We start from the raw sequence: 23,580 nt of genomic DNA, 5'->3' as shown, positions 1-23,580 counted from the left end.
ATGAATAGGGGCTTCTGATTCACATGAAGATGACCTTATATTCCAAGATCTAAATTTCATCCCCCTAAAATTTACATGCATTCAGACCTATAGAGGAGCAGGGCCTGACCAACCTCTTCCCCACCCTCGGGCCCCACCCACCCCCTGGAGCCCCGTACCCACGCAGTGACGCCCGTCCCGCGCCCCCTCGTAGCCCTGGTCACAGAGGCACTGGAAGGAGCCAGGCAGGTTCTGACACACGGCATGGGCCCCACAGAAGGATCGGTTCCGGCATTCGTCCACATCTGCAACCACCAGACAGTCAGACCATTGCTGGAATGTGTGTACCCTGCACATCTCACCCACTGCCCTCGGGACACCCACCCTGGCATCCGCCTCCGGGCGTGGGCTGGTAGCCGGGATCACAGGCTGGTGTGCAGCGGTAGGAGCCCGGGGTATTCTCACAGCGCTGGGCTCCACAAATCGCCGGGCCATATTCCTGGCACTCGTCGACATCTGCAGAAGAGTGGGGAGGGGGCATGGAAGGTGAGGGTGTCACAGGCCTGGCTTCACAGGTTCCTGATGCCACTTCCAGTCTCCATGACTGAGAGGTCTCTGGATCTGCTATTCTAGGAGTTTGAGCTTCTAAAGGTCAACAAGCTTTGATCACTCTTAAGGCCTCATCATCATTTCTCAGCCTAAGCACGGCCGCACCTCAGGGCCTTTGCACTGGCTGTTCCCTTTGTCAGGAATACTCTTCCCTCACTTAGCATGGCCCCCTCACTTCACTCAAATGTCTAAGGCAAGCCCTCCCTAGGGCGCCCACCCCTACTGCCCTGTCATCTCTGTTCCTTTATCCTGCTTTACTTTCCTTCTTAAATTGGACATTATATCATATCCATGTATTTATTGGTAAGCCAACGGTCACCTCCCTAGAATGCGAATGCCACGTTGGCAAGGATTTGTGTCTGTCTTATTCCTCGCTGTATCCCCAAGGTGTAGAGCAGTGCCTGACACACAGTAGGTGCCCCCAAACTGTTTGCTAAATGAATCTTTTTTTTTTTGTCTTTTTGCTATTTCTTTGGGCCGCTCACGCGGCATATGGAGGTTCCCAGGCTAGGGGTCAAATCAGAGCTGTAGCCACCGGCCTATGCCAGAGCCACAGCAACGCGGGATCCGAGCCGCGTCTGCAACCTACACCACAGCTCACGGCAACGCCGGATCATTAACCCAATGAGCAAGGGCAGGGACCGAACCCACAACCTCATGGTTCCTAGTCGGATTCGTTAACCACTGCGCCACGACGGGAACTCCTGAATCTTGAATTTATTTATGTATTGATGGTGTGTCTCTCCCCCTAGGATGTCACCTCCACAAAGACAGGGATTTTGTTTGATGCTTTGCCTGTTCTGCTGTCACTGTCACACACAATCAGTGCTTAATGATTTCTTGTGGGATTAATGAATGAGGCCCCATGAAACTAGGTTTCCATGAATTAGAGGTCTGGCAACCTGAGAGCCACAGGCAGCCTACAGTCACTTCACATGTTCCACCATCTGTACACCCCCACCCCTAAAATCTTCGATTAGTCCTGTCCTCCTGTCCTGGTCAGTAAGTACCCTGCTGAAGCCTGGTGGGGGGATGGCGCAGGGGGGATGAGAGGTGAGGGGTGGGAACCCATGCAGAATGAGAAGAGTGGGCAAGGAGCCATCTGAAGGCAGAGCAGAGACCAGAAGGAGTGGGCCTATGCTTTCCCAAGGCCTGGAGAAGTCTGAGGAGTGGAAAAGGACAGCATCTGAAGAGAACCGAACTTGGAAGGGCGGAGCTCAAGTGGGCAGGGATCAGAGCTTGGAGAAACCTTGGAATTGCTCACTGGGAAAGGATGGGGCCCAGGACAGCCAGGGTTGACTGTCTTTGGAGGAAACAGAATAAGTGGTAAAGTTCCTTCCCATTGTGGCTCAGCGGTAAGGTGCCTGCCTAGTATCCATGAGGATGTAGGTTCTATTCCTGACCTTGCTCAGTGGGTTAAGGATCTAGCGTTGCCAGGAGCTGTGATGTAGGCTGGCAGATACAGCTCTGATTTGACCCCTAGCCTGGGAACTTCCATATGCCTCAGGCTCTTACTGTTAGATGTCGAACTGGGGGTATAGTCTGAAATGTGGACTGTTCTGGAGCCCAGAGGGGCATGGGGCTTCTGGAAGCAAGGCTTGGCTTGTTTCCTGATAGGAACGTCTTCCCCATCTGCATTGGTTAGGAGCCCTTTCTCTCCCCGCCAAGTTCGTGGGGCCTGGAGCCTCTCCTTAGTTCCCAAGAGAGTCAATTTCAGCAACTCTTCGTGGGGGGGAGGGGCAGTGGTCTCACCGTCACAGGTGCCCTCAGGGCCCGCGTGGTAGCCAGGGTCACAGTCACGGACACAGCGGTAGGAGCCGGGGGAATTTTCACAACGCTGGGACCCGCACAAGGCTGGGCCCCGCTCCCGACATTCGTCGATGTCTGACGGCGGAGACAGGCAATCAGATGGGGGAAGCGAGGGAGGCGGGGAGGGAAAGGAGAAAAACGGGCGTGGGGAGGAGTCAAGGAAGGGAGACGAGAGTCCAGGGGAAAGAGGGAGGCGAAGGAAATGAGAAGGGAGGCAGCAGCGGAAGAGCAGCGGGGAAGGGAGACGTGCGCGAGACCCGGAGACCGCGGGGCGAGGGGGCAAGGCCGGGGCGGGGCCTCTCACCGAGGCAGGAGGCGAGGTCCGGGCCCGCGCGGTGTCCCGGAGGACAGACGCACTCGAAAGAGCCGTCGGTGTTGGTGCAGATGCCGCTCTGGCAGAGGTCCTCCTCGCTGCACTCGTCCACGTCTGCGGGGCAAGGCCGGAAACCACAGGCCCACCTCCTTCTCGGCTGAACATTTCAGGCCACGCCCCTCCACCGCCCTTTCCCCGCCTCTCGGACTCGTGGACCTTGGCGCCTTCCCCACCTGCCTTAGGCTCCGCCCTCTCCCGCCGGCCCCACCTCTCCAAGGGGTTTCGCTCGGTCCTTTTCATTCACAGCCCAGTTTATGCAAACGCTGCCCTTTCCCCCTTCCTCTCCCAGCTCCACCAGCCCTCCACAGTCAACTCCAGGAGATCCCGCTCCCGCTTCCATGGTGCCTTAAGACCGTGGTCAAAAATTCGGACTTCCTTGGAGTTCCCGTTGTGGCGCAGCGGAAACGAATCCGACTAGGCACCATGAGGTGGCAGGTTTGATCCCTGGCCTCGCTCATTGGGTTAAGGATATGGCGTTGCCTTGAGCTGTGGTGTAGGTCGCAAACACAGCTCGGATCTTGCGTTGCTATGACCGTAGCATAGGCTGGCAGCTGGACCTCTGATTGGACCCCTAGCCTGGAAACCTCCATATGCCGCAGGTGCGGCCCTAAAAACCAAAAAAAAAAAAAAAAAAAAAAAAAAAAAGCAGAAAAAAAAATCGGTCTCCCTTGATTGAATATTGTAAATCAACTACAATAGACAAACAATGAAAAATTCAGACTCCCTATTTCGCCCTCTTCTCCTTGACCTGCCTTTTCCTAGTATAAAGCCCACCCTTTCCCTTCCAGGCCCAGCTTGGTTACCGACCGAGGCAAGAGGATCCGCGGGGTCCAGGTCGGTAGCCGGGGGCACAAGTACAGGCAAAGGAGCCGTCGGTGTTGAGGCACTCGCCGTGGGGGAAGCAAAAGTCACCCTCCAGGCACTCGTTCACGTCTAGGTTACATGAGAGATAAGGCTGCGGGGTGACCAGACCCGCCCCTGAGACCCAAGCCCCGCCTACGAAGCAGCATCCATCCCCGTCCCACACCCTCATGGATACCCGTTGGGCCACCACAGGAACCCCAAGGCAGGTTTCTAAACTCCACCTACAGTCCCCTTGTCCAGGAAGCTGCGTGTCACTGCCAGGCTCTCCAGCACTTCTCCCCTCCCCTCCCAATCCACCACTCCACCCACCCACCTACCTGTGCACGGCCCAGGCCGGCCAGATGGCACGCGATAGCCTGGCTCGCAGCTGCAGTGGAAGGAACCTTCGGTATTGGTGCAGTGGCCGTGGGGGCCGCAGGAGGCGCCTGAACTGCATTCGTCCACATCTGTGGGAAAGGGAATTTCAGGAGGGGTTCTGTCTAAGGAAACACTCAAGGATCCCCTTGGGCAGTGGGGTCTGAAGGAGGTGATGGGAAGTGTCTTGGGTTGGATCTGAAGTGAAGGCTCCATGGCAGAAATGGGTAGGGGAGACCAAGGTTCTCTAATTCTGGGACCACGATTAATTAAGGTAAGGGGTCAATCATTATAAACCAGAATCATTAGATAGGGTTCTGCTGTGTCAGGGAGTCAACGTCTCTGGCCAGAGCTGAGGGCCCAGGATCATGAACCCAATCAGACTCTGGGCAAGGGACTTTGAGAAGCAGCAGGGACAGTGAAAGAGACATGATCAAGCATCACTCATAGTCAGAGGTTGTGGTCAGGGCTAATGGTCAGCAGTTATGGTTGGGTCCAATGTCACAGTCAAGGTAGGAGTCACAGGTCAGGGAGTTCCTGCCGTGGCTCAGCGGAAATGAATCCGACTAGTATCCAAGAGGATTTGGGTTCGATCCCTGGCCTTGCTCAGTGGGTTAAGGATCCGGCGTTGCTGTGGCTGTGGTGTAGGCCAGTGACTACAGCTCTGATTTGACCCCTAGCCTGGGAACTTTCATATACCACAAGTGCAGCCCTAAAAAAAAAAAAAAAAAGAGTCACAGGTCACAAACAGGGCCAGCAGGTGGAGTCAGGTCAGGAGGGTCACAACTGCTATCAGGGTTGGGGCCAGGGGTTATCAGCAGGGGTCCTGAGTAAGGTCAAATGTCACAGTCAAGTTGAGGGTTCATTGGCCACAGAGTCAGGAGTCAAGCAAGGCCAAGGGGTCATGGGCCAGATCAGGGCCCATCATCTGGTCAGGGCTCTGGAGTCTGGGTGAAGAGGCCCAGCTGGGCTCTAGAGATTGTGGGCTAGGTCAGGGCTGTAGTCCAGGATGGGAGTCACGGTCTGGGTCAGAAGTGATGACACAGGTCCAGGATCACAGTGAGGGTCTGCTCTCACCAGTACATCGGCCGTGGTGCAGGTGGTGACCGGCAGGACAGGCCCTGCACTGGAAGGAGCCAGGTGAGTTCACACACTCCTGCCCAGGACATGCCAGGTGGTTCTCACACTCATCCACATCTGGGGGGCAGAGGAGAGGGTGGCCTTGAAGGAGTGGCCCAATGCCCCCCTCACCCACCCACAATCCTCCCTCCCCGGCCTCACCCTCGCACTCGGAGCCGGCAGCATTGGGCTGGAAGCCCGTGGGGCAGACGCACTGGAAGCCACCTTCTGTGTTCTCGCACCGGCCATAGGCGCAGGGTGGGGGGCTACGGGCGCACTCGTCCACATCTGGGGCAGAGGAAACCAGTGGGGCTGAGGAAGGGGCTTGGACCGATTGTCATCACCACCACCCCCAACGTCCGATTTTGGAGGCAGCGCCCTGGACTTTGCTCAGGTTGCTCCCTCCTTCCGGAACGACAGATGCCTTCTTGTCTCCCCATTAGTGGTCTCTCCAGCTGCCAGGATGAGCTTAGGGCCTGCCTGTTGCCTTCCCTGCCTCAGAGTCGTCCCTTCCTCAGGGCTCCTTCAAGCACAAGAGTATCACCCAAAAAGGGAGGAGAAATGGAGAGCACACTCATATTTGGAGAAAGGGCTGGAGACTCTGGAGCCAGGCCCTCCTACCCCCTCATTACCCCCATGCCTCTGTCCCCATCCTCCTGCAGAGCTTCATCACCCTGCCTCTCTGCCCACCCAGTCGTGTCTCTCTCCTGTCCCCACGGCAAATGGGGTTGCAGCAACCTTGGACTCAGCACCCTCACCTTGGCAGGGGGCCCCCGGCCCGCGGGAGCGGAAGCCAGCAGGGCAGGCACAGTGAAAGGAGCCCGCCGTGTTGTCACAACGGCCTGGCCCGCAGGGTGGTGGCTCCTGGGCACACTCATCCACATCCTCTTCACACGCCGAGCCCCGGAAGCCAGCCGGGCACACACAGCGGAAAGAGCCAGGCAGGTTCTCACAGACCCCTCGGCCACACAGGCCCGGGCTCTGGATGCACTCATCCACATCTGCTCAGAGAAAGGGACGCAGGTCATACAGCCTTGACGCCCCCCTCCCAGGCTCCATTCTGCCACCCTGTCCCCATCACTCGGCTCTTCATCCGCTGTCACTCAGCCTCCTGGTCTCCATCATCCTGCCACCTGTCCTCCACCATTCTAACTCTCCACCCTTCTTCCCTCTACTTTCTTAATCACTATTAAGCTGCCTGTCTGCCTCCTAGACCTCTGTCTTTCTAGTCCACGTTAAAGGGCCTCCTTATACTCTGTCCTCCACAACTCTGCTCCCTTCCCCGTTATGACATCTCCATCCCCCATCCTTCTGCTTCTCCATCCTCCATGACTCAGCCTTTCTGTTTTCCATCACTTGGCCTCTCCATTCCCAGCAGGCTGCATGTCTGGTTCTCAGAGCCTGGCTTCTGTCTCCCGTCAGTCAGCCACTCGGCCTCGTGGCTCCGTCTCTCCATTCCTCACAGCTGCTAAGTTACCCTTCCCCCTACATCTCCAGTCCCTCACCCTGGCAGCTGGCTCCGTGAGGCGCAGCCTGGTACCCAGCGGGGCACACGCATAGGAAACTGCCAGGCGTGTTCTCGCAGCGCCCGCGGTCACACGGTGGTGGCACGCGGTGGCACTCGTCCACGTCTGCGGGCACAAACCGGGTGACTGGGACTGGGGCAGACACTCCGCCTTCTCCTCTCCCCAAGGCGGCTTGGGGAGGCGGGGACAGGAGGGGCGGAGTTAAGCTTTGGCCGGGGCCAGGCTGGGTCGGCAGCCAGAGGAGATATTGGGGCTCGGAGTGGGTTGGTTTAAGGCTGAGGCGGAGCCTGAGCAGGGAGGACAGGACAAGAGCTGGAGCTTCAGCCAGGGCAGAGTATTGAGGGGCGGGGCCAGGGGCGGAGCCGGGGCGGAGCTGGCCGTGACCCAGTCTGGGCGAGCGCCCGCGCGGTAGTAGGGCAGGGACGGGCCCGGACGGGAAGGGCCAGCTGGGCCGGGAAGAGGCAGCGGTGGGTCCGAAGTGAGCGCGGGAGCTGGTCTATGGACGGGGCCAGGGACCTGGCCAAGGCGGTAGTCAGGCGGAAGGGGCGTAGCGAAGCATGCGAGGGTGGGAACGGCTGCGAAGGGAGAGCGGGAGCGAGACCCGGCAGGGGCGGGGCCTCGATTTCTCACCCAGACACTCGGTAGCCCGCGGGCCAGCTCGGAAGCCCGGACCGCACACGCATCGGAAACTGCCTGGTGTGTTTTCGCAGCGCCCAGGAGCACAGGGCGTGGGAACGCGGCGACATTCGTCCACGTCTGAGGGTACGGAGGGGTCGGATCAGGAGGTGACCGTGTGGAGCCGCGCGCCCCGCCTCCTCCCTCCCGCTTCGCCTGGCTCACCGAGGCAGTGCGTGCCCTGCGGGCTGAGCCGGAAACCAGAGTCGCACGCGCAGGTGTAGCCACTGTGCCGGGGGATGCAGCGTCCAGGGCCGCAGATCTGGGGATTGCGCTGACACTCGCCTGCAGAGGGACATGCGGGGGTCCAGAGAGCCAGAGTTTGCCCGTCTAGGAATCCTCCGTCCGTCAGATCCTCTGCCTAAAACACCTTCCTGGATGTCCCTCCTCAAGCGTCTTCCCCTTGCCATGCCCCTCTCCTTTACCACAGGACGTTCTCATCTCTGCCTGAATCCCCTCACAATGCCACGCCAAAGTTTCCTTTTTAAAATAGTTTGCTTCTGGAGTTCCCGTCGTGGCGCAGTGGTTAACGAATCCGACAAGGAACCATGAAGTTGCGGGTTCGATCCCTGGCCTTGCTCAGTGGGTTAAGGATCCGGCGTTGCTGTACACTGTGTTGTAGGTCGCAGACGCGGCTCGGATCCCGCGTTGCTGTGGCTCTGGCATAGACCAGCAGCTATAGCTCCAATTCGACCCCTAGCCTGGGAACCTCCATATGCCGCGGAAGGGGCCCAAGAAATCGCAAAAAGACAAAAATAAATAAATAAATAAAATTTAAAAATAAAAATAAAATAGTTTGCTCCTCAGCCCTCTACCTGAAATACGTTCTTAGTGTTCTCCATGAAAATTATTGCTCTAACATCAACTGAGCACTTACTCTGCGCAGGATATTTCAGAGACAGCTTATTGAAGCCTCACAATGCACCCCACTGTACAGAGGAGGAAATTGAGGCTCAGGGAATTTAAATTGACTTGCCCAATTGACAGAGAACTCGCACCCAGACCTATCTGACTCCATCTCCTGATGTAACTACCACCTCACGCTTCAAACTTTATCTTTTCCCACACATTCCTTAACTCTTCTGGTGGTCACTTTCCCATATGTTCCATTGAATCTTCATTTTGGAGCCCTCTCTCCCAGAATTCCTGCCTGTAATACCCCCAGCAGTGCCCTCAGTCCCTCTACTGCACCTGATTCAGGGATCTCAGGACCCGTCCAAGCAGGGATGCTGGGCAGAGGAATCTCAGGGCGTGGCCGGGGCTCTGGCCGGAGCTCTGGCCGGGGCTCAGGCCGGGGTTCTGGGCGATGAGTGGGCAGAAAGCCTGGTAAAGAAGGGGTATCACCAGTGGAGACCTGGATTTGGGTGTCCCTGCTCCTCCTCCCCTTTTGCCTATGGGGCTGGGGCAGCCCCCTGGAGATCCACACCCCCTTCTCCAGAAGCCAGCTCACCTGCGGGTGGCCGAGATGTGGAGGATGGGGCCCGGGCCTGGCTGAGGGACACTCGGGGTGGCTCTGGGCCCAGAGGTCTGGTGTTGTAGCGGAGATCAGAGGCAGAGTAGTGGTAACCAGGGCCAGCGGGGCATATCTCCCGAAAACCCTCTGAGAACAGGAAAGAGAGGAAGATGAGCAGAAAAAGGGCGAGGAGCAGGGAGAATGAGAGGAAAAGAGAGGGGCTCGGAAGAGAGAGAGGAGAAAAGTCTGGAGTCTGGCCTTGACTGAGGGTAGGGTTTGGCCTGGGAGTGTGCCAGGGGTTTGAGTTGGTGCTGAGATGGGGTTGGACTATGGCCAAAGAATGGGATGTCTCAGAGGCTAAGGGCGGGCCAAGGATGTTTTCCCCTCTTTGGGATGGTAGTAGTGATAGGCCTTGAGGGCAGGGTCTGGTTTGGTGTCTGCAGGGATGGATTTGAAGACCAGAAAACAGATCTATTGAGGGGTCTGGTTTTATACAGAAGCAAGATTGCCAGGGAGGTATCCCTGGGAGAAGTGTGCTGGGGGCGGAGCCCAAGGTGGAGCCTAGACTGAAGGCAGTGTCTCAGGAGCTAGGGACTTGGCCAAAGCCTGGGGACAAGATTGGGTAGGCAGCAAATCTCTAGGGCTAGGGCAGGCCAAGCCTGGGGGTGACGATCAGCCAGTCGACACAGCCTAAATTCTAAGTCGAGTGTCTCACCTCTGAGTGTGCCCAAGATGGGGCGGGAGGGTCTGGGTGGAGTCTAGTCTGAAGGTAGATTGGCTCAGAGACTGGGGGCTTTTCTACTCAAATGGGGCCGCTGGTGCTAAGTCTGGGGAAGGCCCGACAGGGGGCGCTCACCTGAGCCAAAGGGTGGGCAGAGCTGGCAACCCCGGCCCCAGGCTTTGCCCACACGGCTACAGCAGCAGATCTGCTTGGTGATGTTGCGCAGAATCGGCAGGGAGCAGCCGCCGTCGCGGAGCACGCGGAAGCAGGGCCCCTTGGCCTCTGAGATCACATGTTGGGCTGGGAGAGGGAGAGGAAATTCTTTAGGATGGGTTAGGACGGGGTTGGGAGTGCGGGGGTGGGGGGAGGGACTAGGGGAGCTGGGGGTGGGGGATGGTCCCAAGGAAGGTTCGGTGGGTTCGAGAGGTATTTGGGGAAGCTCTGAGAGAGTCTGAGGAAGAGCTGAAGGGTCTGGAGGTCTGAGAAGGGTTTGGGGCCAGAGGAGAGTCTGTGGGGGTGAATGAAAAAATCTGGGAATGATCTCAGAATCTGAAGCAGGTCTGGTGGTGGAGAAAGATGAGGGAATATGGGACTCTGAGAGGAGCTGATGAAAGTCTGGGGATCTGAAGGGATCAGTATGCAAAAGCTTTGAGGCATTCTTAGAGGGGCTGAGGAAGGTCCGCGGAGTCTGGGGGTGTATGAGAGCCTGAGACGTCCTGAGAGGGATCTAAGAGTGACTGGGGAGACCTGGGGGTCTGGAAATGGGGGTGGGTATCTAAGGGAATTAGACCCAGGAATGCTCCAGCCTGTGGGCAGAGAGGACATGGGACCCAGCTTCAGGCCGCGAGGGCTCACAGATGCAGCTGCTGCGGGACGAGTCGAGCAGGAAGCCGTCGGGGCACACGCAGGTGTACCCGCCATGCGTGTTCGCACACTCCCCATGCTGGCAGCGCCCTCCTGTCGCGCACTCATCCACATCTGCGAGGGATGGGGTGGTCCCAGTGGAGTCAGAGGCAAGCTCCCTGCCAGTCCCGCCCCTAAAGCCAAGCTCCTCCCACCCCTGCCCAAGCTCACCTTCGCAGGACCCATTAACCCTTTCAAAACCAGCTGGACACGGCCCATCTGGGGCGCCCGCTTGGTCGGAGTTACCTGTGGAGAAAGGAGATAGGTGGGCCAGGGGCGGGTGGATGGAGGATGGAGTGCGAAGTGATGAAAATGGGGTGGGAGGAACTCAAAGGCATTGGGTGTAGTCTGAGTGCAAAGTCAGCTTTAAGTCGGCAATGTGCATGAGTGGGGCTATGGCACAAAGGCGAGGAGAGGACAGGGTAGCCAATGTCAGAAAACGGTGTGGGTGATTCCAGACGGTGTGGATAGATCTAGGCTGGAAATGATCTCCACGACGGGGTAGGAGTGGCTAGAATTTTGGAGTGGGAGGGGGGGTAATCTATGGGCAGAGTACAGGAGCGGCGGGGTTCTCACCCTTTCCCCGCCCCGATAACCCCGGGGAGGTCCTGGGGCTTACCCAGGAGCTCTGAGCACGACTGACAGTCGTGAACACCCCAGGCCAAGCCAGCCCCTCCGCAGCAGACCTCCTGCGTCCGGAGCCCGGGCAGCGGGGACGCACACTGTGGGGAAGCGTAGGGTGAGCGCGCCCCCGCGCGGTGGCTTGCTCGGGGCCCCTCCCCACCGGCCTCCTCTCACTTCGCCTCCGCGCAGTTCCCGAAAGCAGTAACCGAAGCCCGAGGCATCCGAGTAGCCGTCCTCGCGGGGAGCGCTCTGTGCCAGCACCGTGTAGGGCGCTGCTGCCTCGGCCCGCGCCGCCGCCTCGGCCCGCGCCACTGCCTCGGCGTCCGCCTCCTCCCAAGGGCCAGACACACGCTCCACCTGGTGCACCACCACCGACGCCTCCTGCGGGTGCTCCACGTGAACGCTCACCATAGACGCCACGCCTGGAGAGAGGCACGGCAGGGCAAAGTGGTGTCTATACAGATTCTCACCAACTGGGACTAGGGATGGGGGAAAGGGCGCCTTGGAAGAGAACTCAGGGGTAGGCAGGAAAGATGTGGGTCAGAGGAACAGCATGGGGCTGGACAGAGGGGTTGGAGGGGACTGCCACGCTCCCCTCACCATGTTCGTCGTCGCGGTGGTTGGCCAGTGGCATGGTGTACACAGAGCGGGTGAAGCCTGGCATGGCCGGGGCCGGGGGTCGGGCGCCGGTTGAGTGCAACTGGCAGAACTTGCCAGCGAAGTCCGGGGGACAGAGGCAGCGGTCAGGCTTCACGCACACGCCTCCGTTGTGACAGATCAAGGGACACAGGACTAGGGGGAGAGTGAGGACACTCAGGGCCTGCAACCCTCCTTGCAGCCCCCCCCCGGGGGGGGGGAACCAGTGCACCCAAACTAAGTCCCCAACATTGTAACTACAGTCTCAAAGGTATCACTCAGTTCTAAGTCGTTCTTCCACGAGCTGTCTCGCGTCATCTCCCATTAACACTGGCCCCTTGCATCGGCTGGGTCCAGTCGGACAGCCCTTGGTGGTATAGCTTCGCCCACTGGGTCCTCTCACCAAACTCTCTAGATCCTCTTTCACTTTCCTGTCACCCCTCCCTCCCTCTCGTGTTCCACTTTCTGGCTGAGTCTCCAGAACTAGCCCCGCCCGGTATTGTCCCGCCTATAGGCTCAGCGCCACCTAGTTCGCATTTAAGTCCGCCCATTTTTACCGTCCCAGTCCGGCAGACCCAGCGCAGGTCACTTCCACTGACTAAAACCGCATTTTTAGGAGTTCCCCTATTGGCGCAACGGTAATGAACCCGACTAGTATCCATGAGGACACGGGTTCGATCCCTAGCCTGGCTCAGTGGGTTAAGGACCCGGCTTGCCCGTGAGCTGTGGTGTAGGTCGCAGGCGCAACTCGAATCTGGAGTTGCTGTGGCTGCGGCGTAAGCCGGCAGCTACAGCTCGAATTCGATCCCTAGGCTGGGAACTCCCATGTGCCGCGGGTGCGGCGTTAAAAAGACAAAAAATGAATTAAAAAAATAAAACCGCATTTTTAGCCGCTCCCCGGCACCACTCCATGCTCGCAACTCTCTCCTTTCCATTCTAGGCATGCTCACACCCTGTCTGGCTTGCTTCAAAATGTTCAAGTTCCGCCCACAGGCGAAGCATTCCCCCCCGGCCCCCCTTCTATGCACCTCGCCCACATCCCCTTCTACACGAGGGATCGTAAACCCAGTCTATCAAGGCCTTGAGCCCTGTCCTAACCTGCTGCCTTTAGCCCCACCCACCTCCCTTTCCTCAAGTTAATCTGCCCGGTTCAGGCTACTCCACCTCCCGGCTGTCCCGGCATCCTAGCCCCACCCACCTCACTTTGTCTCCGCCCACCTACCCTCTGGCTCCGGCTCCGGGTTTCTAGCTCTGCTTTCCCGCCTCCAGCAGCCCGGGGAGGGGCCAGCGGGAACGCGCTTGCTTTCCCCTCTGCGCGCTCTCGCTGGGCCCCCAGCCACCTTTGGGCGGGGCACTGCCAGCTGTGCGGCGGGGTAAACAAAGAGAGGGGTGCGGCGGGGGCAGGGCGGCGGCTCCGCATTCCGGACCCTTGGGGAGCCCCGGACCCGCTGTGCCAAAAAAGGCCGGACGTATCCCGCGACGGCGCCTCCTCCCTTTCTCCCCCGGGGAGGCCTAGAACAGCTGGAGACAGCTGTGAGGAGGGGAGGAAGGGGGCAGGCGGCCGGGCCGCCCAGGAAGGCGTGTGTGGGATTCTGAGCCACACACTGGAGAGAGGAAGGCATAGAGGGAGCTCCCTCAATTTAGAAGGGTAAAGTGACTGGACTTGTGGGAGGAGGTCAGTTAACTAGATGGATGCACTCTGGGGTTCAAAGACTGCTGGAGGCTTCTGGAACAGAAAGGAAGCCTATCCCAGAGGAAACTAAGGCACCCTTCAACAGAAGGAATCCCTTAAGACATTTTGGGGAGAGTTACCGAAATAAATAGGACTGTAGTGTCTTCTAGGGAATGCCCAGGTTGAGGGTGCTGAGAACAAGGTTTAGATGGAGAAGTGGGATTCCGGGGGGTCTCTGGCACACAATTATCTGGGAGGACTCTCAGACACCGTGGAGTCCCCCTTCGCCTCTCAGCTAAAGGATCAGGTACCCAAGTCTTTTCAGCTGCTTGGGGGAGGTTATTCTGGGAGAATTAGCGGAGAGCAACTCTGGGTTTCTCTGTAGATGGATAAGAAGTTCCTAAGGAGGGAGCCAGTTGGAAGAGAAGGACTTGGATAGACAGGAATTGGGGATCTCGGATGGGACTCAGTTGGAAACATAAGAAAATGAGAGCCTTCTGTGGGAAGAGAATTTGGCTGGGGAGCAGAGTTATCTCTGCAGAGGCTTTGTAATCGTGTTTCCCCTGGAAGTGGGAAGGAATAGCTGAGGGACAACACTACGTTCTCTGGTGAGGGGCACTGTTTGGGGAGATTACATCAGAAGAAGGGGAGGGAATTTCACCGGAGGGGTTGGTCTCCAGAGTCTGTTGATAGGAATGCAGAGGGGCTTAGGGCCTGAGGGCAGAGATTCTGGGCTCCCAGAATTCGGGAAGTCAGGCCAGGACTCCAGGGTGCTCTAATAGTGGTCCTTAATTGAGTAGCAGGCCTAGGAGAGGCTTAACTATGCTTCAAGATTCCAAAATAGGAAGGGTCTCTGCTGGCGGTGCTGGTAATCCAGCTAGGTCTGGGTTCATTGCCTGGCCTCCAAAGACGTTTCTCCGTCTTCTCTTGGCCTGGATCTATGCCCCCCTGCCCAGCTCCCTGAGGGTTCCCACACCCAGGGCGGGCCGCTAGATGGGCACAGGCAACTCCATGTCCCGGACCCCTGGAGGAATGAGGAGCTGAGGACATTGAGGTCCTCGCGAGGTCAGCCCCCCTTCACAGGCCCCTTCTTGTGCCTCCAGGGGCTTGGCACCCGCCTGGGCACGGCGCCTGGCACGGGCGCGTTGAGGCTGGGCTGGGAGGGAGTGAAGGAAGGAGGGAGGAAGGGGAGGAGAGAGGGAGTGGCAGCAGGCGGGGGCTCAGGCGCGAGATGAGCTCACGCCGGCCAGGGCTGGGTTGGCTGGGGGCCAGGATGGGCGAGTTCTCGGCGCCAGGGGCCCCCACTCCCCACTCCAAAGGGTGTCCCGGGTGGGAGGCAGGTAGGCCCGGACGCCTGAGAGCCCACCCACCAACACACTCTGGGGCCAACAGGTGGCCTATGCCCCCATCTCACCTGACCCCCCCCCCCACCCCGGGAAGCCCCATCTCTAGGGGAGCCCTGTGAGCACCCTCCTTCTGTCCCCTCTGCCCCCAGGGGGCGCTTTTCCCCTAGGCCTCTTGCCCGGATTGCTCTCCCACGTGCGACCCTTGCAACTCAGGGTCCTGCAGAGACCCTTTTATGGACTCTTCCCCTCTCAGCTCTCTGGATCACCCCAATCCCCCTCCTCACAGGCACTCCCGTCTTGGACTTTTCTCCCACCCAAAGACGCAGAAACTGGGACAACTCCCCACCCCACCCCGGCCTTGGACCTCTCTCTTGGACTCTGGAGACCCCTTACTTACAGTCTCAGAATTCCGGACCTCCTTCCCCAAAGCTCCCAAGCCCCTCAATTCTGGTATTCCTCACTTGGACTCAAAGGAATGAAAGTCAGCCCCAAGCCCCTCACTGGGACCCACAGGTCCCTGAGAAGGCTCCTTGCTTGCGAAGTCAAGAGCCTCAGGACCCAACCCCCAAAGCCAGGAACCTGAGGCTCTCTTCCTTAACCACGCCGGGGACTCCCCAGCACCACTGCAGAAGCTCCCGGGCTCCCTCTCCCGGGGGGGGCTGTCGCCTCCATCCCCGGGGATCCTCCTCCCCCTGGGAAGCCCTCCCTTGGGACCACCACCCCGCACTCACAGGCGCGGAAGCCGGGTCCCCCCGGGGCCGCCCCGCCGGGCGCGCCGCTGTCCACGCTGGTGGTGTTGCGGGGCGCGCAGGTCGGGGTACAGCGGGGGCCGGTGGGCCCATGGACGCAGCGCAGGCCGCACACGGCCGGGGTGAAGCGCACGCGGAGGCGCTCTTGGGGCCGGCCCAGCCCGGGCTGCGGCCGGAGCAGCGCCAGCAGCACCAATAGCGACACCCGGAGCAGCCGCGCGCCGCCCGCCATGGCTGCAGCGCCGCGCTCCGCAGCGCCGCCGCCCCAGCCCGCCCGAGGGGCCCGGCCGCGCCCGCCCGCCCGCCCGCGGGGGGAGGGCGGCCGCGCCCCCGCTCAGGCCCCCCCCTCCCCACCACTCCCTCCCCGGCGGCCGCGCGGGGGCGCGTGGGGCTGGGCGCCCAGCCAGAGGCGCGCAGGCTGGGCGCTAGACTCGCAGCGGGGAGGGGGGCGCCCCCTCTGCCCCCGCCTCGCACCAACAAGTGAATGGGGCCCGCAGGGGAGCGGCGGGGCAGGGAACAGGTGGGGGCGCGCCGGTCTGCTCCCCCCCCGCCCGCCCCTCCCAGCCGACAGGGCTGAATCCGTAAAGAGGAAAGAGTAGTGGGGGCCGCATTTGGGGAGGAGGCTAAAGGCTGCCGCTGCCTTAGTCGCAGAGAGAGGGGCTTCGTTGGGTAGGCAGCTGTCTTGGCACATCTGGGCAGCCAGGTGGCACATCTGGGAGAGAGGAGAAGGGTCGTGCACCTGGGCACATGAAGGAATTGGGGGTCTGGATGGTGGGCAGGACGCTGGAGGGGCCCATTTGAGGACGTGGTCACATCTGACCGGGACCCTCACACCTGGTAGGAGAAGTCAGAATGGATTAGGGGGAACGGTGGAGTGAGATTGTGGGCGGGGGTCCTCACATCTGGCTGGAGGCCCACATCTGGAAGACTTTAGGGAGGAGGGGACACATCTGGGCTGAAGGCCACGACAGGAGGGGGACTTTTGAGGGTGGTTGAGACTAGGGGGTGTGCTAGCCCAGGGGCGGAAAACTGGAGCGAGAGGAGGGCAGGAGGAGGGACAGGAAAGCAGTGGGAGGCCTTTGGCCCCTAGCCGCCCCGCAATTTTGGGCATTCGGTGACCCGGCAGGCGCCAACCCGCACAATCGCTTTTGTTGTCTGGGCTAGTTCAGCTGCGCTCTCTGCCGAGACAGCGCCCCCCTCTTCGGCCGCGGGGAGCCCGGACGCTTGGCTTCCCGGCCCCACCCCCGTGGGTCAGCGCCTCTGGCCAGCGTCTGGTCCTGTCCCGGGCTCACCTCACGCGGCCGGACGCCTGGGTCCCTAGAGGGGGCTGCGTCCTGGGGAGGGGTGCTGAGCTGCAACGGGGGGCGGCTAGGCGGCAGTAGGACCGTGGGAACCAGACGGCTTTATCTGGCCCGGAACCCCCCTCCCCCGACCGCCCCCCGGCGGAGGAAGGGCGGATGTTCTTACCCCGGGACTGGCCGGCAGGGGCGCGCTGTGGGGGCCTCCTTCTCAGCAGTGCCCGGGCCCCCGGGCCGCGGGGCCGCCGTCGCCTCAGTAGAGCTCGGGCCTCCTGCAGCCTGGATGGGAGGGGGCAGAGAAGGAACTGTCACCTCGGTTCCACTGACCCTCCGGGGCCGAAAGGGGCCTCCCACACCAGGAGGTCTCCCAGCGGAGGCTCTGTCCCCCTCAACTCTTTACAAGGACCAGGCCTTCAGTATCCTTTAGAGGCTTGGAAGAAATAAGGAGGATGGAAGAAACAGGAATGAGGAAGGGAGAGAGGGAGGGGGAGAGAGGAGATAAGAGAGACAGAGGTGAAAAGACAGGTAACTATGAGAGAAACGGAAAGAGACAGATGGAAAGAACAAATACAGAAAGGGACCTGGAGACAGAGATGAGACAGAAACTGAAAGACCCAGAGACGGCGATAGGCTGGAAAAGGAGAACCAGAAAGAGAGACGCGAGTTGACAGAGAGAGACCAAGGGAGAGAGGACCCAGGGAACGGAGAGAAAGATGCACAGGAATGGGTGGCACAGCTGGAAGCATCTAGTAGGGAAGATCTGCACACTCACGTCAGTGGCTGCCAGTTAAGGGACACCTGTCTCTTCCTCACGCTGGGGCTGGGGCTCGGCAGCTCTGGGGGTACTGGAGTCAGGCACCACTGAGGGCCCACGCACTTTTCAGGCCAGCAGCTCCGGACCCTGCAGGAGGCTTCAGAGACAGCCACGGACTAAGTGGAGAAGGAAGTGACCCCAGTCCCTCTTTCCAAGTGCATCCAGCTCTCCAGCTGGGATGAGGGGTGGGGAAGGGAGCCCCCAGCTCCTCTGCTCCTACCACCTTTCCCCCACGTACAAGCACCCACCTCTGAAGCAGCGGCTCCTCCTGGGCGATCGGCCTGGGCAGCAGCGACAAGCAGCAACACTATAAATCGAGAGGTGGAAATCACTTGAGCCCCTAGCGCTGTAGAACTCCCCAAAGAAGGGCAATGAAGTTTAGGGGCGGCAATACAAAGATAGAGCTCGAGGGCGCTCGAAATTCATGTGTGACCAATTTGAGGCACTGCGCTCGATGCCTCAGTTTCCCCAATCTGTACAACGGGAGGCATATTGATTGACTATCCAGGGATGAAGGTCACAGCAACATCGCTTTTATTTCCCTTCTGAAATATTTTGGGTAAGGTATTATTGGAAAAGACATTTTAAAGTCGTTTTAAAATGATTAAAAAAAAAAAAAAAGGCAGGATTTCTAAGCGCACTTCCAAGCAGGGACTGAGAACCGAGAACCCCGCCCTCTCCGCACGTCCGTTTTGGACACAGCCGTCATCCCTCAATTGACCGGCAGGTGGCGCCACCTCCACAGGGCTCAAAGGTTGGGGAGGGCGTCCTTTGACTGTGGGTCCTGAGGAGGGTGCTGAGGTGGAGGGGCATACAGGAGCCACAGTCCAGCAGTGGGAATCCCGAGGCCTGAGTTCTAGCCTGTTCCTGCCCTTCCACGCCGTGGGTCCCGGAGCCAGCGTCTCCTGGTCTTTGGGCCTCCGTTTCCCGCCTGACCAGGAGGGAGTCGTTCTTGGAGAAATCTTCGCGCCCAGAGGGTCTCAGATTCTGGCTGGCGGAGCCCTCAGCTCCGGCGCAAGTGCGTCGCAACCAAGGGGCCCCCCAGACAAATCCACTATTCTGAGGCTAAGGGGGACCTGGGACGAGGGCGCGCGCTCAGGCCGGGAGAAAGGGTCATGGGGGGGATGCTGCTAAGGGGACGTCGGGCGTGTGGACACTTTTCAGACCGGTGGGGCCCAGTAAGGGAGGAGGCTGCCGGGTTAGGAGCGTTCGGGACCCCGATCCTGCCGTCATCCCTCCCGCCTTTTCTCCGCGTTAACCCCTTCCCAGCCCCGCCCCCGGCGCGGCTCGGATTACTAAACGCATTCGCAGAGACTCAGGCGGGAGCGGAGCCCGGGGCCTTTGTAGCGGAGCGCTGGGCCGCTGGGCGGGGGGGTGGGAGTACTGGGCAGACTGTTTCCTTCGATCTCGTCACCCGTAGACAGGAAGAGTGACTATAACCCCAAATCTATAGGAAATGCTGGATCTCTTGAAATCACTGGTACCTCACTGAAGCCTGGAATCCTCTAATTCTAGGAAACTAGAGCATCCTGAAATCTGAAGGCCCCCCACCTCCACACAATTTTCCACAAACTGCTCCACCATCCACTCAAAACTCCATGTCTTCCCAACACATTAGGAAAAGGTCACTTTTAATTAATTCAGCGGTTCCTCAACCCTAGAAAACCAGGACATCTCACGTCCCCCATAAAGGCTCTTAATAACTTCCCATACTCTTCCTCTTTAGGCATCCAAGAAGCTTGAGGAACCCCCTTCCAGCTCGGTCCCCCATCCATCATCTTAGAAGGCAAAGCCCCATCCCCAAATAAACTGTGACCTTTCTCCGAATAAACTCTAGAATTCCCTGGAGCCGTATCTGTCTCTACCGCACGGGAGGAGAATCCCTCCGCTCGAAATCTCAGATTCTAACCTCTGCGAAATAGAGGGCCCCAATAAATCCAAGGGCTCTGGTTCTTCATCCCTATCCCGACGCAGTGGCAAAATCCGAAAGTCCTGGTCTTCTTGGGCTGCCAGACTTATTGAGTGGAAGGGGCACAAGGAAGAGGGGGCCGCAGCGGGGCTTACCCGGCCGGGCGGCCCGGGATCACCGCAACCTCGACGGCCTGGCTGGGGCTGGGGCGGGCGGCTGAGGCGGCGGTGGCGGCGGCTGCAAGGAGCGGCAGCAGCAGCACCAGCAGGAGGGGGCGGCGGCCGCTGGGTCCAGGCAGCCGCATCGTGTCCGGCGTGGAGTCTCGCTCCAGGCGGCCCGTCTGTCCAGCGGGTCCGGCTTGGCGCGGCCCCGCCTTCCGCCCCCGCCGGAGGCCGACTCATTTTCTCCACTGTCCCAGTCGCGGGCTGTGAACTTCCCGCCAATCAGAGCCCCTCGCCGCCAGGGGGCGCTGCCCGCGCGACCAATCGGGATGCGACAGGGGAGGGGCTAAAGGTACAGGTGCCGGGCGTAGGGCGCTGGGGCCTGGACTTCTCAGTGCTGTGGGGGGTACTGGCTCAGAGAACCCTCTGGCAAAGGAGAGGCCCCAAACGTAGAGGTTTTGGGACCCCTCCCACTCGATGCGTAGGCGGCGGCCAGGTTCCCCTAAACCAGACTCCTACTCAAAGACCTCATCCCTTGGCTGACAGTCCTGGGAGCAGTCCATCCGAATTTGCTCCCAGACTGACTTAGATGCTGAAAGATCAAACGGACGCTACACTGAGCCCCAGGTCTGGCCCCTCTGAGTCCCAGGCCCACTCTGGATCTTCCCGAAGGATCTGCTCTTTCTCAAGGCCCCGTGTTTCAGGGGTTCCATGCTCAACAAATAGCTTCCTCGGAAAGCTGTATGCTCTGCCCTTCAGAGGACCCAGGCTTCCCCTGACCCACAGACTCTGCTCTCAGAGGCCTCCAGCTCTGCCCTCCTATTGCATCCCTCTCCACCACCACTCTTAGAGGCTATCACACCTTCTTCCCTGTCTGAATCGTTAAAGGCTCCTAAGAGCACCTCTCCTACTTCCAGACTTGCAGAATTTCTCCTTAGAGAATTCCAGTCGCCTCCATTCCTAGTGAACTCTGCCATTAGGAGCCCCAAGCCACAAAGGGCCTTGGTCCCCACTTGCACCCATTTTCGTAGGTTCCAGGATCCAAGCCCCTCCCAACTCAAGAGGGTCTCAAACCCAGCCCCTTCCTTTCACTATGTATTAAAGGCCCCGTCTTCTCTCCATGGAATTACAAACCCCCACCTCTCTCCCAAGGGCTCTGCCCCTAGAGCTTCAGAGGCTGCTCCCTAGGTGCCCTCTTCCGCTCTTGAGTTTCAGGCCACAACCTTTCCCACAGAGAATTGGGCCAAGGCCCCACATTTAGGATCCCAAACCCTACTCTTTTCATGTTTGTCCCCCCTGCAGAGGTTCCAAACGTCATCTCTCACAGCTGTTTTATTCTCAAGCTTTCCCATTCTGTGACTGTGAGCCCTGCCACCAGAGGATCCCAGGCTCCACCCACAGAGGGTATTAGGCCACCAGCCCAGACCATACAGCTGACCACAGACTAAGGACAGCAATCAATTCACCTCCAACCCCCAACTCCTGTTTCTTCTTCCATGGGGAGTGTGCAAGGCAGGCAGGAGACCCCTTCACCCTCCTGCGTTCCGGTGAGGCACACGGGCTGACTCACACAGCCACACTCACATGTTACCGCCACCGACAGCAATCCTCGCCTCCACCCACCCAACACTGAAACCCAGAAGCCTGGGCCCACCCACCGTCCAGGGACACACAGCCCCTTGGAGCAGTAACAACGGCACTCAGGCCCCACTCACTGGCGTTCGTGGGCTGTTGCGGCTCAATGATGGAGTGCCTGGCTCTGCCCACTGAATATGTGCTCTGTGTCCCTGTCTTCGTGTAGTTCCCGTGATCCCTGCTAAAGTGACCATGCAGGACAGAACGTCCCTGCCCCTGTCGCCCCTCTCCCCATCTCCTACCCTGTGGCTGGAGCACTTGCTGGGGGCGCTGCTGAAATTTCTCCCTTCTGCTTGGGATCCAGGGCATCTTCAATGCTCGTTGCTAGGCAACAGCCTCTGGCTCACCACGGCAACTTCCGGGGATGGCATTGGCTTCCCCTCCCCCCAGAATTTGTGGAGTTCCCAGCCCCTAATCCCTCCCTATCAGTGCCACTGTCTCCTAGGGTTGCTTCTGTGTCGTTCCTGGATCCTGATATGATCTCAACCCTTCAGAATCCCTCAGAGTTCTAGAACCCTGGCATTCCAGAAGCTTCCTCCCTTTGTATGTGCTCACACTCAGGGTTTTATCCTGGTATTAACAAAGAAATGTCTTTAATGTCTAGATTTTTCAGACATTCTCTCTCTCTCAGTCTCTCCCTCTCTCCTTCCCTCCCTCCCTGTCTCTCTCATTTCTAGAAACATTAGCACCCCCAGAAACACAAGTGCTCTGGATTCCCTGGCATGGAAACAACTATCAATATTCTAGATCTGTGAGCATTACAAAACACCTCCATATTCTTTTTTTTTTTTTTTTTGCTTTTTGCTTTTTAGGGCCACACCCACAGCATATGAGATTCCCAGGCTTAGGGGTCCAATCAGAGCTACAGTTGCCAGTCTATGCCACAGCCACAGCAACGCCAGATCTGAGCCATGTCTGCGACCTACACCACAGCTCATGGCAATGCTGGATCCTTAACCCACTGAGCAAGGCCAAGGATCAAACCTGCAACCTCAGGGTTCCTAGTTGGATTCATTTCCGCTGAGCCACGACGGGAACTCCATCCCCATATTCTAGACAGTGACATTCCAATTCCTTTCCTATGTTCTAGACTGCCTAACATTCAAACATTCCCCCAGAGTATTCAGAGTTCTGAATACTCTGGAGTGTAAAAACAATTCCAGAGTTTGAGATTCACAGACAATGCACAACACTCATATTTTAGAATCACTCACCTTTTAGGCCTCGGATTCATGTTCTAGACTCTCTGGCAATCCAGAAACCCTCACCATTATGGATTTCTTGGGATGCAAACAAATTTTCTAATGATCTAGAAGGGCTGACATTCCAGAATACCCCTGTGTTCCAGATTTCCTAGTAGTCCAGGTTCCTGTGTCCCATAGTCCTCAGCATTCCAGAATCCCTGGCTTAAAAAATACTCCTACTGGCATAGATTCATAGGCATTCTAGAATACTCCACTGTTCTAGAATTGTTGCCTTTCCAGGTCCTTTTGTCAGAAAATTCTACAGTCTTGAGTTCCCTGGTGGCCCAGTGAGTTAAGGATCGGGCCACTGCTGTGGCGTGGGTCACTGTGGTGGTGCAAGTTTGATCCCTGGCCCAGGTACTTTCATATGCTGTGAGTGCAGCCAAAAAAAGAAAGAGAGAGAGAAGGCAATTCTACAGTCTGGATTTTTTGATATGCACGGGAGAAGCCTAAGACTGTTCATCTACCAGCACTCTAAGATATTCCTGTGTTCTAGATTCCCTAACATTCTATACCCCCTCTCTCATGTTACAGCTCTGACATTCCAGAAATTCTGGAATTCTAGAATTAGCATATTCTAAAATCCCTTGTTCTTAGCGAGCTCACTTTCTCTTCTCTTTACTGACCCAAGGAAAAGATGCTGAAAACTTTCTGGCAGAGTTGCCATAGGAATAGGTTTTTTTTTTTTTTTTTTTCTTTCAGCATATGGAGATTCCCAGGCTAGGGGGCTAATTGGAGCTACAGCTGCCAGCCTACACCACAGCCACAGCAATGCCAGATCCGAGCCATGTCTGCAACCTACACCACAGCTCACGGCAACGCCGGATCCTTAATCCACTGAGCAAGACCAGGGATCGAACCCGAAACCTCATGGTTCCTAATCGGATTCGTTTCCACTGTGCCATGATGGGAACTCCAGGAATAGGTATTAACTTGGGAAAAATCTCAAGGATGCCAGGCTGGGGTGAGCTGATTCTATCCTACGCACTGTCTTTGGTGTGGGAAGGAGAAGGGGTGAAACACTGGGCAGCCAGGGATATGGGCAAGGTATTTGCAGTGGTGAGGATTTGGGTACAAATATTTAGGATGTGGCAATCACCCAGTTGA

The 23,580-nt window shown here is 58.4% G+C and overlaps 1 protein-coding gene across 2 annotated transcripts in view; it reads right to left on the bottom strand.

Annotated features, from left to right (window-relative positions):
- The window catches only part of LTBP4 (latent transforming growth factor beta binding protein 4), a 29,890-nt gene extending 10,138 nt beyond the window's left edge, over window positions 1-19,752 (bottom strand). Inside the window, exons 1-24 of one of the 2 annotated variants that reach the window (XM_047789185.1) lie at window positions 19,589-19,752; window positions 17,773-17,831; window positions 17,483-17,621; window positions 16,880-16,989; window positions 11,610-11,801; window positions 11,184-11,431; window positions 11,005-11,107; window positions 10,557-10,631; window positions 10,338-10,460; window positions 9,618-9,782; window positions 8,759-8,908; window positions 8,500-8,631; window positions 7,474-7,593; window positions 7,264-7,389; window positions 6,613-6,738; window positions 5,866-6,108; window positions 5,270-5,395; window positions 5,066-5,185; window positions 3,952-4,080; window positions 3,578-3,703; window positions 2,702-2,824; window positions 2,341-2,472; window positions 364-495; window positions 159-284 (exon numbers count right to left, since the gene is read on the bottom strand). In XM_047789185.1, coding sequence (XP_047645141.1) covers window positions 159-284; window positions 364-495; window positions 2,341-2,472; window positions 2,702-2,824; window positions 3,578-3,703; window positions 3,952-4,080; window positions 5,066-5,185; window positions 5,270-5,395; window positions 5,866-6,108; window positions 6,613-6,738; window positions 7,264-7,389; window positions 7,474-7,593; window positions 8,500-8,631; window positions 8,759-8,908; window positions 9,618-9,782; window positions 10,338-10,460; window positions 10,557-10,631; window positions 11,005-11,107; window positions 11,184-11,431; window positions 11,610-11,801; window positions 16,880-16,989; window positions 17,483-17,621; window positions 17,773-17,831; window positions 19,589-19,737 — 3,274 coding nt within the window. In that variant the 5' untranslated portion in view covers window positions 19,738-19,752. Of the gene's footprint in view, window positions 1-158; window positions 285-363; window positions 496-2,340; window positions 2,473-2,701; window positions 2,825-3,577; window positions 3,704-3,951; window positions 4,081-5,065; window positions 5,186-5,269; window positions 5,396-5,865; window positions 6,109-6,612; window positions 6,739-7,263; window positions 7,390-7,473; window positions 7,594-8,499; window positions 8,632-8,758; window positions 8,909-9,617; window positions 9,783-10,337; window positions 10,461-10,556; window positions 10,632-11,004; window positions 11,108-11,183; window positions 11,432-11,609; window positions 11,802-15,394; window positions 15,678-16,879; window positions 16,990-17,482; window positions 17,622-17,772; window positions 17,832-19,588 lie in introns of those variants that run through there. The other variant, XM_047789186.1, reaches the window with a different exon arrangement.
- Window positions 19,753-23,580: the final 3,828 nt, after the last annotated feature.

The sequence above is a fragment of the Phacochoerus africanus genome, chromosome 8, assembly GCF_016906955.1.
Source record: "Phacochoerus africanus isolate WHEZ1 chromosome 8, ROS_Pafr_v1, whole genome shotgun sequence".
Taxonomy (NCBI): Eukaryota; Metazoa; Chordata; class Mammalia; order Artiodactyla; family Suidae; genus Phacochoerus; species Phacochoerus africanus.
Note: the sequence above shows the minus strand (reverse complement) of the source record. Positions and strands in the feature narration are given on the sequence as shown.